This window comes from Ursus arctos, unplaced genomic scaffold (assembly GCF_023065955.2).
Source record: "Ursus arctos isolate Adak ecotype North America unplaced genomic scaffold, UrsArc2.0 scaffold_8, whole genome shotgun sequence".
NCBI lineage: Eukaryota > Metazoa > Chordata > Mammalia > Carnivora > Ursidae > Ursus > Ursus arctos.
The window spans coordinates 77,488,267-77,501,974 of NW_026623100.1; the positions used below are offsets into that span (position 1 = coordinate 77,488,267).

Below are 13,708 nucleotides of genomic sequence, written 5' to 3' on the forward strand. Positions count from 1 at the left end.
TGACAGGTATTATTGTGTAGATACAGTGGCTAGTAAAAAGATGAATTACACATGGCTTTAGGCTTAGTTTTAGTAGCAAAAGGGATACAATAGATTTGTAAGCAACTATAATATCAGAAATTTTTATAATCTTAGTACTATAAAAGAATGTAGATAATAACGTATAAGGGTACAGAAATAGTGGAGGAAGTAATTGAGTGTTTAGGAATGAATTCAGATAAAGGGTGGTTTTTATCAAACTTAATAGTATTTTGTGGCCTCTAATTTCTAACTGTGTACAAAAGTAAATCATATACACACATACATATTAATGAGGATGCTAAACATTTTTCTCCTTAAAATTTATAGAAAGTAAAAAAGTTGGTTAGGTAATTCTGGTATGATTTATCTTAGGAATTTTCTAAAGCATACAAATGTAAATTTCTGTTTTCTGTTTTGTTTTAAATAGGAAAGTCAAGAGGTATGTTGATGTCACGTATGTTGAAAAACTGAAAAAAGTGCGTCGCTCTAGCAATGTTTTGATATAGCCATTTTCCACCTAGCATTTGGAGTACTACATCTGACTGAGAGAGAAGTTCCCGACCTTTTTTCTACCAAGTATTTCTTTCCTTATTGCCCTTATGGATCTATTGTTTAAATATGTATTGTGTAATTTTCTTAGTTTATCAAGGATATTATAACTGATTAACATGTGAAAACTAGGGTGATCGAATTATACTAATGCAATAGCAGCCAAAAGCAGTTAAACTTGACTCATTCATTGGCCTGTATATTCTTATTAGAGAAAAATAATAGTTTTGCCTAAGATTTATAAAATACTTAAGAAACCGTGGGGAACCTAATCATTAGAAAGAATAACGGAAAGAACATTGGCCTTGGAATCTAATAGACTTGGATTGATTTTTGACACAGCCACTTATTAGCAAAGCCATCTTGGCCCTGTTACTCACCTTTTTTGAATTTCAGTTTCTTTATTGAATAGATACAACACTACCATATTCTTAGGGTTGTTAGGATTAATGAGACAACATTTGTAAGGTACCTACCACTATACCTAAGGGACAAAAGGAACTCAAAAAGTTAAATCCTTTATGAAGAAGGTAATAATGCTCCCAAAATGGGTTATTTAATACTTTCTGTGATTTTAGTTTATTTCAAGACCAACGTATCTGGCCTAGAAGAAGATGTAAAGAATGGCAAGAAAATGACTTATGGTCAATTAGCTATAGTTCATCAAAGAGTTATTGATTATAACTATAGTACTGTTCTGGCACAGTGTAGGAAGATATAAAAAAGAGCTTAAATTCTTATTTTTAAGAGCAATAATATATTTTTGAGCAAGTTCAAATATTTCAAGTATTTGTTTCAGATATAGACTTTTTCTCTTGTAAGTACACATTGTGACAGTATTTTAAGTGTGACCAAACTTTATAATTATAGTTTCTTGTTTTCTGACAGATTCAGAAAAAATTATACACATTAGAAGAACACCTTAGCACTGAGATACAAGCCAAAGAGGAACTAGAGCAGAAGTGCAAGTATGTTTTGTGGATAGTTAAATGTTGTATTTTAAAGTTTAAGTTTAAACATGTTACTAAAAATGAAGAGTTACGAAGTAATTTAATTATTTGATTATTTTCAAATTTATAGTAAGTAGATGTTTTTATTGTTAATTAGAGATTTTACTTACTGTTTCTTTTGAAATTCTTTAGATCTGTTAATACTCGCCTTGAGAAAGTAGCAAAGGAACTAGAAGAAGAGGTAAAGTTGCTGTGCTTTTATTAACATTTTTGTTCACTAAAAGTTTTGATGCCTCACTTACCTAAGGAGTTCTCTTAGAACTGTATTAATACATATCTTGATACATAGTAAGACCTACCTTCTAGCTTTGGTGAACAGGACTAAAAAGTACAGGATAACTGTGATGATAGACTTCATTTTGTTATGTTTTTGCAAACTCGTTAATTTAGTATGTGTAGATATTGCAAGTAAAAAAAAATTGCATTTGTATTAATTACTTGGCTTAACAACAGAAAACCATTGTTTCTTCTTTTAAATTTCTGTTCGTAACATTTTAGATCCATCGTTTATATCAAGTGAAGATAGTTTTCAGTGGTAATGGAATGTTTCAGAAAGTTTGACTTTCAGTAGAAACAATGAACACTGTGGTTTTGATAATTTAAGAGAGGTGTGCTATTTTGAAAATAATGGAAAACATTATTGTGAGTTTTAACAAAACAGCAGTTACAGCTTATTTTTAAAGGTGTCTTTTATCTGCTTTGAAATACTGAAGTATTGTTTTCTTTGATTTTTATGCATACTTTGCTTTGGTAATAACTTTAAGCATTATTTCAGATTACTTTAAGGAAAAATGTGGAATCAGCATTAAGACAATTAGAAAGAGAAAAGGCACTTCTTCAGCACAAAAATGCAGAATATCAGCGGAAAGCTGATCACGAAGCAGACAAGAAACGAAATTTGGAAAATGATGGTTTGTGGTGTAGAATATTAAATACTTACCAAAAATTAAGTATGTATGTATGTGTGTTGTGTTGAAGCTTGTCACTGAAATGCTTTTTATCATAGTTAACAGTTTAAAGGATCAACTTGAAGATTTGAAAAAAAGAAATCAGAACTCTCAGATATCCACTGAGAAAGTGAATCAGCTCCAGAGACAAGTAGGTTGATCTCAGTTGTAGTAAGGATATTGAATTATCTTAATGATGACTTATTAATACTACTTTTAGTTGGCGGTGTTACAAAAAGACCTTCTTTGCCTCTGATTTTAAAGGGAAATCATAAGGAAAATATTTTTAGGTTTTTTTCTTATTTTAAATAGTTTGTAATGGGGTACTAAATGGAAGTATTTTCTTAATATATGCCTGTGTTTGTTGTTGTTTGTTTGATTTTAAATGGAATGACAGCTGGATGAAACCAATGCTTTGCTGAGAACAGAATCTGATACTGCAGCCCGGTTAAGAAAAACCCAAGCAGAAAGTTCAAAACAGATTCAGCAGCTGGAATCTAACAATAGAGATCTTCAAGATAAAAATTGCCTGCTGGAGACTGCCAAGTTAAAACTTGAAAAGGAATTTATCAATCTTCAGTCAGTTCTAGAATCTGAAAGGAGAGACCGAACCCATGGATCCGAGATAATTAATGACTTACAAGGTATTAAAGTAGAGATTACACTTGAATTCATCTTGATGATTTGTATTTTGGAAATAACTTTAGATGATGGATAATGTGTTGGGAGTAGCACATTTCTGAATATATTACCTTTTCAGTGTAATAGATCTATTTAGGGTGTTGGAAATGCATTGATACAAACTTTTATGAATAGAAGGTTAACTTAAAAATAGTGTGAAATATTTTAAGTTGTCAGACCACGTCTCAGGGTGGTGGTTTGGATTCCAGCTGACTTCACTATAAGGCACTCTACCAACAGTTATAAAACTGCTCACATATAACAGCTCCAAACTATGAGGTGACTTCTAAAATTTTTTACTCTTAATTTAATATGTATATACTTTGTGGGCATATTGTTTTTAAAATATTGCAATTTTAGGTAGAATATCTGGCCTAGAAGAAGATTTAAAGAATGGCAAAGTCTTATTGGCAAAAGCAGAGATGGAGAAGAGACAACTACAGGAGAGACTTGCCGATTTGGAAAAGGTAAAACACGTTCAGCGTTATATCTTTTAAGAAAATGACCATAGCATTTCAGATTGGAAAACTTATTCTAAAATAAGGGAAATCAGGGCCACCTGGGTGGCTCAGTTGGTTAAGTGGCTGCCTTCGGCTCATGTCATGATTCCAGTGTCAAGCCCCACATCGGGCTCCCTGTTCAGCGGGGGAGTCTGCTTTTCCCTCTCCCTTTCTCTCTGCCCCTGCTTGTGTGCTCTCTCTCTCAAATAAAATCTTTTAAAAAAATAAAATAAGAGAAATTAGTATGCTTTCAGTGGATGTTTCTCCCTAGGGATCCAAGGAAAACTCAAATTTTGACATATCTTAAAAATGATAGAAAGTTATGGCTTTTGGCATTTAAAAGTTTTTCTTTAAAAATACTATAAGTCAGGGATAATTTCTAGACTCTGTGCTGTGAATGTGGTATTTTTGTTCACTTAACAGGTAGGTGTGGGGCCTACTTAAAAATTTTTTTTTAAAAAGTCTCACAATCTAATGAGTAGTTTCTAAAGTAGTAATAAGGTACACAGATAATTCTAATGCAGCATGGTAAATAGAATGCTAGAAGAATGGACAGGGTATATTGGATGCACAGAATAAAGCCCCCGTCTGACAGGGCAGGATTGGTTGGCAGGGTAAAGGCACATTCTGAGTTGGGAAGATGGCATGAGCAAAGGTACAGAGGATGGAAAATAGAAACAGCATAGTTGGTTTATTTAATGCAAACGGCTCAATATTTCTGGAGTACAGAGCGGGGGTCAAGAAATTTTAGTCTTTTAAGGGAGAGGCAATAAATATTTCAGCCTTTGAAGGCCATATGGTCTCTGTTGCAACTCAGCTCTGCTGCATTACATAAAGGAATGGGTGTGGCTATATTCCAGTGAAATTTTACAAAAATAGACATCAGACCAAAGTTGGCCTAAAGATGGTGATAGGGTCCTAATGTTAAGTGAGGAATTCAGTGACCAGAAAGAACCAGGCATGAGCTAGATCATGGAAGATTTTGAATACTTTCTTAAACTTAGTTTCTCTAGCTAATGGACTAGCCACTGAAGGACTTTAAATTGGATGCTTTTACTAGAGGTACATTTAAGATAGATCATTGTTAACCGTGTGGAGAATAAATTTGAGAAGGACAGGATAAGTGGTAGAGAGACTAGTCAGAGGCATTTTCAGTAATTCAGATAATGGAGAATTAACTTGTACAGTGATTAAAAGGATGGAAAATAAGGATGAATCTGAGAAATATTTGGAGCAAGAATATTTGGCAGCACTTAGTGATTGATTAGATTATGCATGTGTGTGGTATGTAAGGATGAGTTCTAGGTTCCTACTTTGTGACAAGATATATAATGGTACCACTAATTAAAAAAAAAAGGGGAAAACAGCTCTTTTAGAAGAGACAATGACAAATCCATTTTAGTTCTAAGCTTGAGGTGCCTGTGAGTCAGCCAAATTAGGATGTTTACGAAGCAATAATCTGTGTTTGTTAAAGCTAGAAATATTTGAGAGTCATTGGTACAGAAGTAGCTGAAGCCCTGTGAATAAGAGAACCTATCTGGGAAGAGATTGCTTTTTTATTTTTATGTGGTCCTTTTTTTTTTTTTTTTTTTTTTGAAGGTTTTACCCATTTCTTTATTTGACAGAGAGAGAGAGAGCGAGAGAGCACAAGCAGGGCAAGCAGCAGAGGGAGAGGGAGAAGCAGGCTCCCTGCTGAGCAAGGAGCTCCATGTGGGGCTTGATCCCAGGACCCTGGGACCATGACCTGAGCCAAAGGCAGATGCTTAACCGACTGAGCCACCCAGGTGCCCCTGGGAAGAGATTGTTTAGAGCAGTGGTTTCTCAGGGCAGAGTAGATTACTCTCTTGGTGGATTGAAAAAAATCATTTTCAGTATTAAAGATTTATTTGAAAAACAAAAGAAGTATCTACATTTATGATACAAACTATAGAGAACAAAGAATTAGAAAATCTTTTTGAGGATATATAGAAAATTGACATCTATTATTAAAGATTCCCAATTTAAAACAAGTCTCCTATGTGGAATATAAGAGGGTAAAATGGAAGAGGATCCTAAAAATTATCTTTAGATACAGCAAAGGGAAATATTAGATGTGTTTTAAAAGTGAGAAATAATGATATAGGAAAGGGAGAAGCTTTGTGGCTGAAGAACACTACCTCCAGAGAACACCAGCATTCATGGAGCAGCTGGGGAAAAATTTCATAAGTGACAGAAAAGATGAGAACAGGAAGCGGGGAGCCAAGGGAATTCAGTGTCAGGTATGTCAAGGAAATAGTTTCAAGGGCAACAGTGAGTCTAAATGAGGTAAAGACTGAAAAGTATCAAATCTAATGTTGAGAATATTGGTTACTCTGTTGAGGTTAAAGGCTCTCAGTGGAGATCTCTAAACAGTAGAGTGGGGGGATGGGACATGGGTGCCATGGGAGGTGGATTCCATGGATCACTTTTATAAGAAGTTCCAGTGAAGAGGGGAAGAAAGGTATTGAACATTCTTAGCCTATAAAAAACAATTTTATAAGTTATTGAAATTGTGAGCCAGTCTTTTTGTTGATAGTTGCTATTTTAAATCTTTAATAGGAAAAGAACAACATGGAAATAGATATGACGTACCAACTGAAAGTTATACAGCAGAGCTTAGAACAAGAAGAAGCTGAGCATAAGGCTACAAAAGCACGGCTGGCAGATAAAAATAAGATTTATGAATCCATTGAAGAAGCGAAATCAGAAGCCATGAAAGGTATGCTTTTTTCTAAGACAGTTTTCCCACACATTGTACTAAGAATTGATTCTGTAGTCAACTCTTTGATTTTGAAAAATATTTTTTTTATATTTTATTGTCAAATAGTGGGAACTGGAGAGAAAAAAAAACATTAGGAAAGCTTTATATGCATATCACTTTTTTCCTTTATGGCAACAATCATTTCTAAGATAGTAAGGCCCAAACACAAATTACTCAACCAAATTTAAGGATCAGAGAGAAATTAATATTTCAGGGGTATCAGTAGTAACAGGCATACAGAGCATGAAGTTCTAGATATATCTATTCAGATTTGGAGGATTTCCTCTTCTTGTAATATTTAGTTTGACATTTCACCAGTTTGTATAATAAAATTGTTGCCAGTTTATGCAAGATAAATGTTTTAAAAATAGTAGCTGACCTAACTAGAATATAAGCTCATTGAATATTTTGAACTCGGGCATGATGAAGATACTAGCTAGATTTGGTCAAAGTCATCCACTACAAAGGAATATAGGGTAAGATAACAGAGTTAACTTTTCCACAAACCAGCATGTATCTTGGAATTATATTAGGATAATTTCTTGTTTTCCTAACTGACTATTTATAATTATGATGGATTTGAAGTTCCAAGGGAAACTAATAAAATACTCTTGTGAAAGATTTATAGAACTCTTAAGCAGAAATTTTATTTCATACTGAAGCATAACATTTATAAGTAACTTAGCAAAAAAATAGATTTTCAGTTGTTGAATGTAATTAAAACTGGAGATTTTTTGGTTAAAATCAGTTTAGTTTAAGGCACTAATTAAGGATGTTAAGAGATTAAATGAGTACTTTAGTTAGAAAAATCTAATTACAAGAGAGGAAGTTAGTGGGCCATGTCTCCCTGTCAGTGACTTAGAAGGTAGAGTTGAATTTCTTTTGAGGTATAATTTACGTGCAATAAAATGCAGGCACTTTTCACATTGTAATACATACATGTTATCACCATTCAAAACAAGTTGTAGAATCTGTGTTTTCATCACCTCAGTAAGTTCACTTGTGCCCCTTTCTATTCTCTGTGCCCACATTAGGGTGATTGTTTTTTTTTAAATGAGTACATCTGTCCATGTCCGGGTCTAAAAGCCTTTGGTCTTTCTGCTGCATGTCACAGTTTCCTTTAATTAAGAATATGGCTTTCTAATGAATTACTGGTTATATGACCTTGTCCATAGTTACTTAACCCCCCCCCCCCTTTTTTTTGGTGCACTGTTTCCTCTAAAGAGACAGAGTATTAGGTTGTTGTGAAAACCAAGTACAATGATAGGGGAAAAGTACTTAGAAATAGTTGCTGTTATTAGTAGAATGTGAAAAATAGTTTCATTTTTTTCCACACTTTTGTAGACAGTTCATTAAAAACTGAAAATTCATAGGTTTATAAAACTTATATAACTGTAATAAATGATAATCAGATATCAAACATCAGGTATGAAAGAGCAGAGGAGCCCAATTGAATTTGAACAGATTTTCTAATCAGTACATCAGAAGGTAATCCTTTAATGGTAATAACTGGCATTTAATAATGAAATCACTTGCTTAGACATAGACTTTGCCTGCCCTTCAATTCAGGATTTAAAAAGGCTTTTAAGGGGTGCCTGGGTGGCTCGGTTGGTTAAGTGTCTGCCTTCAGCTCAGATCATGATCCCAGGATCCTGGGAGGAGCTGCATCTGGCTCCCTGCTCAGCAGGGAGTCTACTTCTCCCTCTGCCCCTCCCCCTGCTCATGCTCTCTCTCTCTCTCTCTCAAATAAATAAATAAAATCTTTAAAAAAAAATAAAAAGGCTTTTAAAAGCCTTTGCTGATTAATAAAACAAATTAAAAGTTTATTACAAATCATTTAGAAAATATAAGGAAGTATAAAGAACTAAAGAGTAACCACAGTCTTACTAATCAGGAGGATATTTTGTATATTTTCTGAATTTTTTGTACTGTTTTGCATTTTTTCTTTTAAAATAACACTGTGAACATTTTCATTAAATATTCTCCTTGAATAGTGAGCACTTATCAAATGCTTGTCATATGCCAGGCAACGTTTAAGTGCCACACAAATATTAACTCAGAATCTTCATAACATCCCTGTGAGGGAGGATAGGTACTGTTATCACCATTCTAGAGATGAGGAAATTGAGCCTCAGAGAGGTTAATTAACTTGTCCAGGCAAATAATTAGGACACATCACAGTTAGGGTTTAACCTCAAGAAGTTTGTTCCCAGAGTCTTGTCCTTTACCATTTCCCCAAGATATAATTGTCATCCTCTGCATAGTAATATGCTAATATGGAAAGAGCTATAGACATCATAAAAAATCTACCTGGAATGTTTTAGGGTAAGAAGAGTAACACCAAGAGGCACAGAGTAGCAGGAAAATAAAATAAATTTTTATTAAAAAGATGTAAGGCTCTTTTAGTGAAGGCAGAATTATTTTACTTCCATTGGAATGGATAGAATATTGCAGTATAGTGGATTTTTCCACATTGCAAATGAAATAAATGCCTGATTTCCAGGCATGAAACTGTTGACGTTTAAAACTCATTAAGAAGAATGATGAAAATATTAAATTGGAAATTTAAAAAAAGTTTTTAAGCTATCATCATTTACTATAATTTTTATAGCACTGTGTCATGTATTTGATGTGCTTTTGTTTGTGAATTCATGATTGTATACATTTTTTTGGCAATAGAAATGGAGAAAAAGCTCTCAGAGGAAAGGACGTTAAAGCAGAAAGTGGAGAACCTATTGCTGGAAGCTGAGAAGAGATGCTCTATATTTGACTGTGACCTCAAACAGTCACAGCAGAAAATAAATGAACTCCTTAAGCAGAAAGATGTGCTAAATGAGGATGTGAGTATGAAGTGTACTAATAAGTAATAATAAATTATGTAATAAATTCATAGTCAACTTAGGTTTATCTGTAATGATGTGTAATGATGGTTTCATAATTTAAAATTTTTTCTTATAAAATAATATTCTGCAAACTTTAATTTTACCGAATTTGGCTGATATGCTAAATGATGAATCATAATTTAAAATTTTTAAGTTATTTTCACCTTAAAGACCATATTTTATTTAAAAAATAGGACATCAGAAATACAAAAAATATTTTACCATGAAATGAATGAACTGCCTAAGAGCAAAAGTCTGTTTTGTATGATCATATTTGCTGCAGGCTTCATTGATAAGAAAGATCAAATCATTACTTACATTTTACCAAGTAGACGATTTATTTTTTAGGTTAGAAATTTGACATTAAAAATAGAGCAGGAAACTCAGAAGCGCTGCCTTACACAAAATGACTTGAAGATGCAAACACAGCAAGTTAACACACTAAAAATGTCAGAAAAGCAGTTAAAACAAGAGAATAATCATCTCATGGAAATGAAAATGAGCTTGGAAAAGCAGAATGCTGAACTTCGAAAGTAAGTAAATTGTTTGAGACAAAGTTTTATTAATATGTACAACTATCCACATGTAAATTATCTTAATTTTGATTTACCTGGGGATTTTCTTTTGATCATGTCATAGTCTCAACCACATTTGCTCTTTTTTTCTGTATAAGTAATGTGTTGAGTGCCGCTTTTGTCCTTCAAGATTATATTTGCTTCGCCAATGATTTTTTTACTACTTCTACCTTATTATGATAGAATGATAGACTGTTGCTGTTGGCATAGAAGAAACTGGGATTTTCACTTCATGCTCTTAAGATTCCTTCTCAGGACTGTTCTTCACGCTTATTGTCCATGTGCTTTTTGTTTGTTCTGTCTGTTTTTGGGACTTGGACATGTTTGATTATTAAGCAAACATTGTATAAATTTTTAAATCATTTTTTATGATACACTTTAGTATTCTATTTAATTTGCTTAGAAAATAGAAAACATAGCATTGAAATCCTTTAAGGTGTACAGTAAATATACCATTAAAGTTTGTCCCATTCGTTGATTAGTAGTATAATTACTTCTTCCGAATCATAATCAAAGGTCATATTGGATCCCAGTTATTTGGAAAGAACATAGGTTTTGGATACAGATTGAGGTATGAATTCCAGTCCTATTACTTAACTAGCTGACCAACATCAGGCAAAATATTTAACCTCTTTGAGCCTTTTTTTAAAAAAGATTTATTTATTTTAGAGAGAGAGTGAGAGAGTGTGAGCAGGGTGGGGGCAAAGGGAGAGAATCTTCAAGCAGACTCCCCACTACGTGTAGAGGCCAATGTGGGACTCAGTCCCAGGACCCTGAGATCATAACCTGAGCTAAAATCGAGATTCACACTTAACCGACTGAGCCATCCAGGGGTCCTCTTTGAGCCTTTTATCATAAAACCTACAAAAAGGGGCAATAAGAGCTTCCTTGTTAGGCATTCTGTAAGAATAACAGTGATATATTTACAGCATCTAGCACACAATAAGCGGTAGGGGCCATTACTACTACAACTATTACTGTTAATACTGCTGTACTACAGGGATGCCTCGGTGGCTCAGTCCGTTAAGCATCTGCCTGCAGCTTAGGTCATGATCCCAGGGTCCTGGGATCGAGTGCTGCATCGGGCACCCTGCTCAGCGGGGAGCCTGCTTCTCCCTCTGCCTGCCACTCTCCCTGCTTGTGCACGCGCGCACTCTCTCTCTCTCTCTGACAAGTAAATAAAATCTAAAAAAAAAAAACCAAACAAAAAAAACCACTACTATACTACTACGACTGTTCCTCTCTTCTTATCATCATTGCTAATTGCTTGCTTTTTACAGACCTGAGACAGGTCAGTAAGATTGACACTACTTAGGAAAGGATGGTCAAGCATTCATATATTGACACTATCTAGGAAAAGATGGTTAAAAGAATCTGTTCTTATTGCTTATCTGCCTGGGTAAGCTTAGACTCTTAAACTTGATGAGATTTCAACTTTTGAAAATTAGAACTAGAAACTTGAACAATATTTAAGTATCTTCATCTTTGGTTTTTTTCCTCCCCTATATAAGCTTTAGTCTCTCTCATTTTAGACCTAGCCTTTTCCATTTAGTAGAAAACTTGGTCTTTCAAGGACAAGCTCTAGAGATAGGTCTTATAGCTTTATTTATTTGGAGAGACTCTGATTTGACTTTTCTGGACCCCAGTTTCAGAAAGTACCCTAAATTCTGGGATGGAATTCTTTGGCCCAGTTTTGGTTAAGAGTGCAAGCCTTCAAACAACTTGACTAAAAAGATACTCTCCATAGTATCTCTAGTATCCATTGTATCTGTTCTAACCATAGTGGTTATATGAATGTAAGAGCTGATTGAACATCTAGATTGTGTTTCCTCTCTTGTGCTAATTACATTTTGTTTATACAAAATTTATAGAACTTAGTATACACGCCCCTTGTTTTCTTTGTAAGTATACATGGGTCTGTTGTTTCTTAATCCCTCAGTTCCTAAACTTTTTCCCCCAAAGAACTCACATTTTTAGTCTTAACCACCTAGCACATTATAAGTTCACTGAATGGCAATCATCTCTTTTTATGTTTTGTTCTCTCCAACCCCTGATTAATGTCTTACACATAGTGTATTCTCAAATGTTGCATGAATGAATGCTTACCTGTAATGTGTAAGACACTCATAGTCACTGTGGGAGATTCAAAGATGAATCAGGTACATTTCCTACCTTTAAGAATCTTAGTAGCATTTTATCAGAAGTTACTCCTTAGGTGGGGCGCCTGGGTGGCGCAGCGGTTAAGCGTCTGCCTTCGGCTCAGGGCGTGATCCTGGCGTTCTGGGATCGAGCCCCACGTCAGGCTCCTCCGCTGGGAGCCTGCTTCTTCCTCTCCCACTCCCCCTGCTTGTGTTCTCTCTCTCGCTGGCTGTCTCTATCTCTGTCGAATAAATAAATAAAATCTTAAAAAAAAAAAAAAGTTACTCCTTAGGGAGAAGTAAGATGGGTACACAATTGGAATACCAGGATAAAATGATATATACATGCAATGGGAATTTACATACGAAGTGCTATGTAGGCTTGCATTTGAAAATGGTCAACATATATATTTTTTCTTCCTTCCAAGATTCCAGTAAAACTTTAGTAAAGGAGTTTTTTAAATGCATATATCCATATCAAGAATTATGATGTATTGGAAGACAAGAAGTTTCTTTAGTAAATGAGGTAGTGTCAAGTGGAAACCTCACTAATGATGTATAGGGCAAAGGAAGCAACAGCCAGATATATGAAGTGGGATATTAGTGAAGAAGAAGATGTTTCATTATTCAGATCAAGTACCTTGAAGGGCTGGAGTAAGATGTGATGCTATAAATGGAAGAATCTGCTCATCAGACTCTTCCTATCAACCCTTTTGCAGAAATGTCTGTAGCCAGACACTACCACTACTTGGGTTCCTACAAAGCAGTCCTGCTAAAGAAATTGGGCATACCCTTTGCAGATAATTAGAACTGCTAGTAAGGGGTTCTCATTTTGCCTTTTAGGGGTTCCCTGGCTTATGTGACTTTTTAAGCCTCTCATCCTAAACTGAAGTTTGCCTGTTAGAAAACCCCTTCCACATGCGTAGAGATTAAAATTTCTGTCACCTCCTTTGTACGTGAATAACCAAGTATCCCTAGGCATTTGAGGATAGCGTGCAGTACTGAAGAGAAAGTCTGTGATAAAGAAAAAGGAAGCATATCCCCAGATGAAAAATATATCAAGGAAAGAAGAGAAATTAACAAAAGAAGCACAAACCAAAAAAAGCCGATTGGTAATAATTAGTATTGATCAAAACTTCTGGGAGATACTACTTCCATTAAACAAGAACCTGGCATAATGCAAAAAGGGCAGCCAGAATAGGAAAAGCTGTTAAAGGCTAATAACGACTCATATACATTTATTAAGGTGGTTTAAAGAAAGATTCAAAGAAATTTCATCAAACATAGAACAAGAGAGAATGACATGGAAGATACGACAAGAAGTAGGTAAGACACAGAGACTGTCTCAGGAGTTCTCTAGACAAAGAAGTCTAGAGAAACCGAGTGGAGGAAGATATTAAAGAAATAATAGGGGCATCTGGGTGGCTCAGTCTGGTAAGTGTCTGCCTTTACCTCGAGTCATGATTTCGGGGTCCTGAGACTGACCCCCAGCTTGGGCTTCCTGCTCAGTGAGGGGTCTGCATCTCCTTCTCACTTTGCCTCTCCCCCTGCTCATGCTCACTTTCTCTCTCTCTCTCTCTCTGTCTGTCTCTCAAATAAGTCAATAAAATCTTTAAAAAGCAAAAG

General features: G+C 34.8%; 1 protein-coding gene across 1 annotated transcript in view; it reads left to right on the forward strand.

Moving 5' to 3' along the window:
* The window catches only part of ROCK2 (Rho associated coiled-coil containing protein kinase 2), a 135,434-nt gene that overhangs the window by 96,866 nt on the left and 24,860 nt on the right, over positions 1-13,708 (forward strand). Inside the window, exons 11-20 of the mRNA XM_044390341.3 lie at positions 449-460; positions 1,459-1,538; positions 1,713-1,761; positions 2,356-2,491; positions 2,587-2,678; positions 2,925-3,171; positions 3,569-3,675; positions 6,286-6,445; positions 9,167-9,327; positions 9,718-9,902. Of these exons, the coding sequence (XP_044246276.1) occupies positions 449-460; positions 1,459-1,538; positions 1,713-1,761; positions 2,356-2,491; positions 2,587-2,678; positions 2,925-3,171; positions 3,569-3,675; positions 6,286-6,445; positions 9,167-9,327; positions 9,718-9,902 (1,229 nt within the window). The remainder of the gene's footprint in view (positions 1-448; positions 461-1,458; positions 1,539-1,712; positions 1,762-2,355; positions 2,492-2,586; positions 2,679-2,924; positions 3,172-3,568; positions 3,676-6,285; positions 6,446-9,166; positions 9,328-9,717; positions 9,903-13,708) is intronic.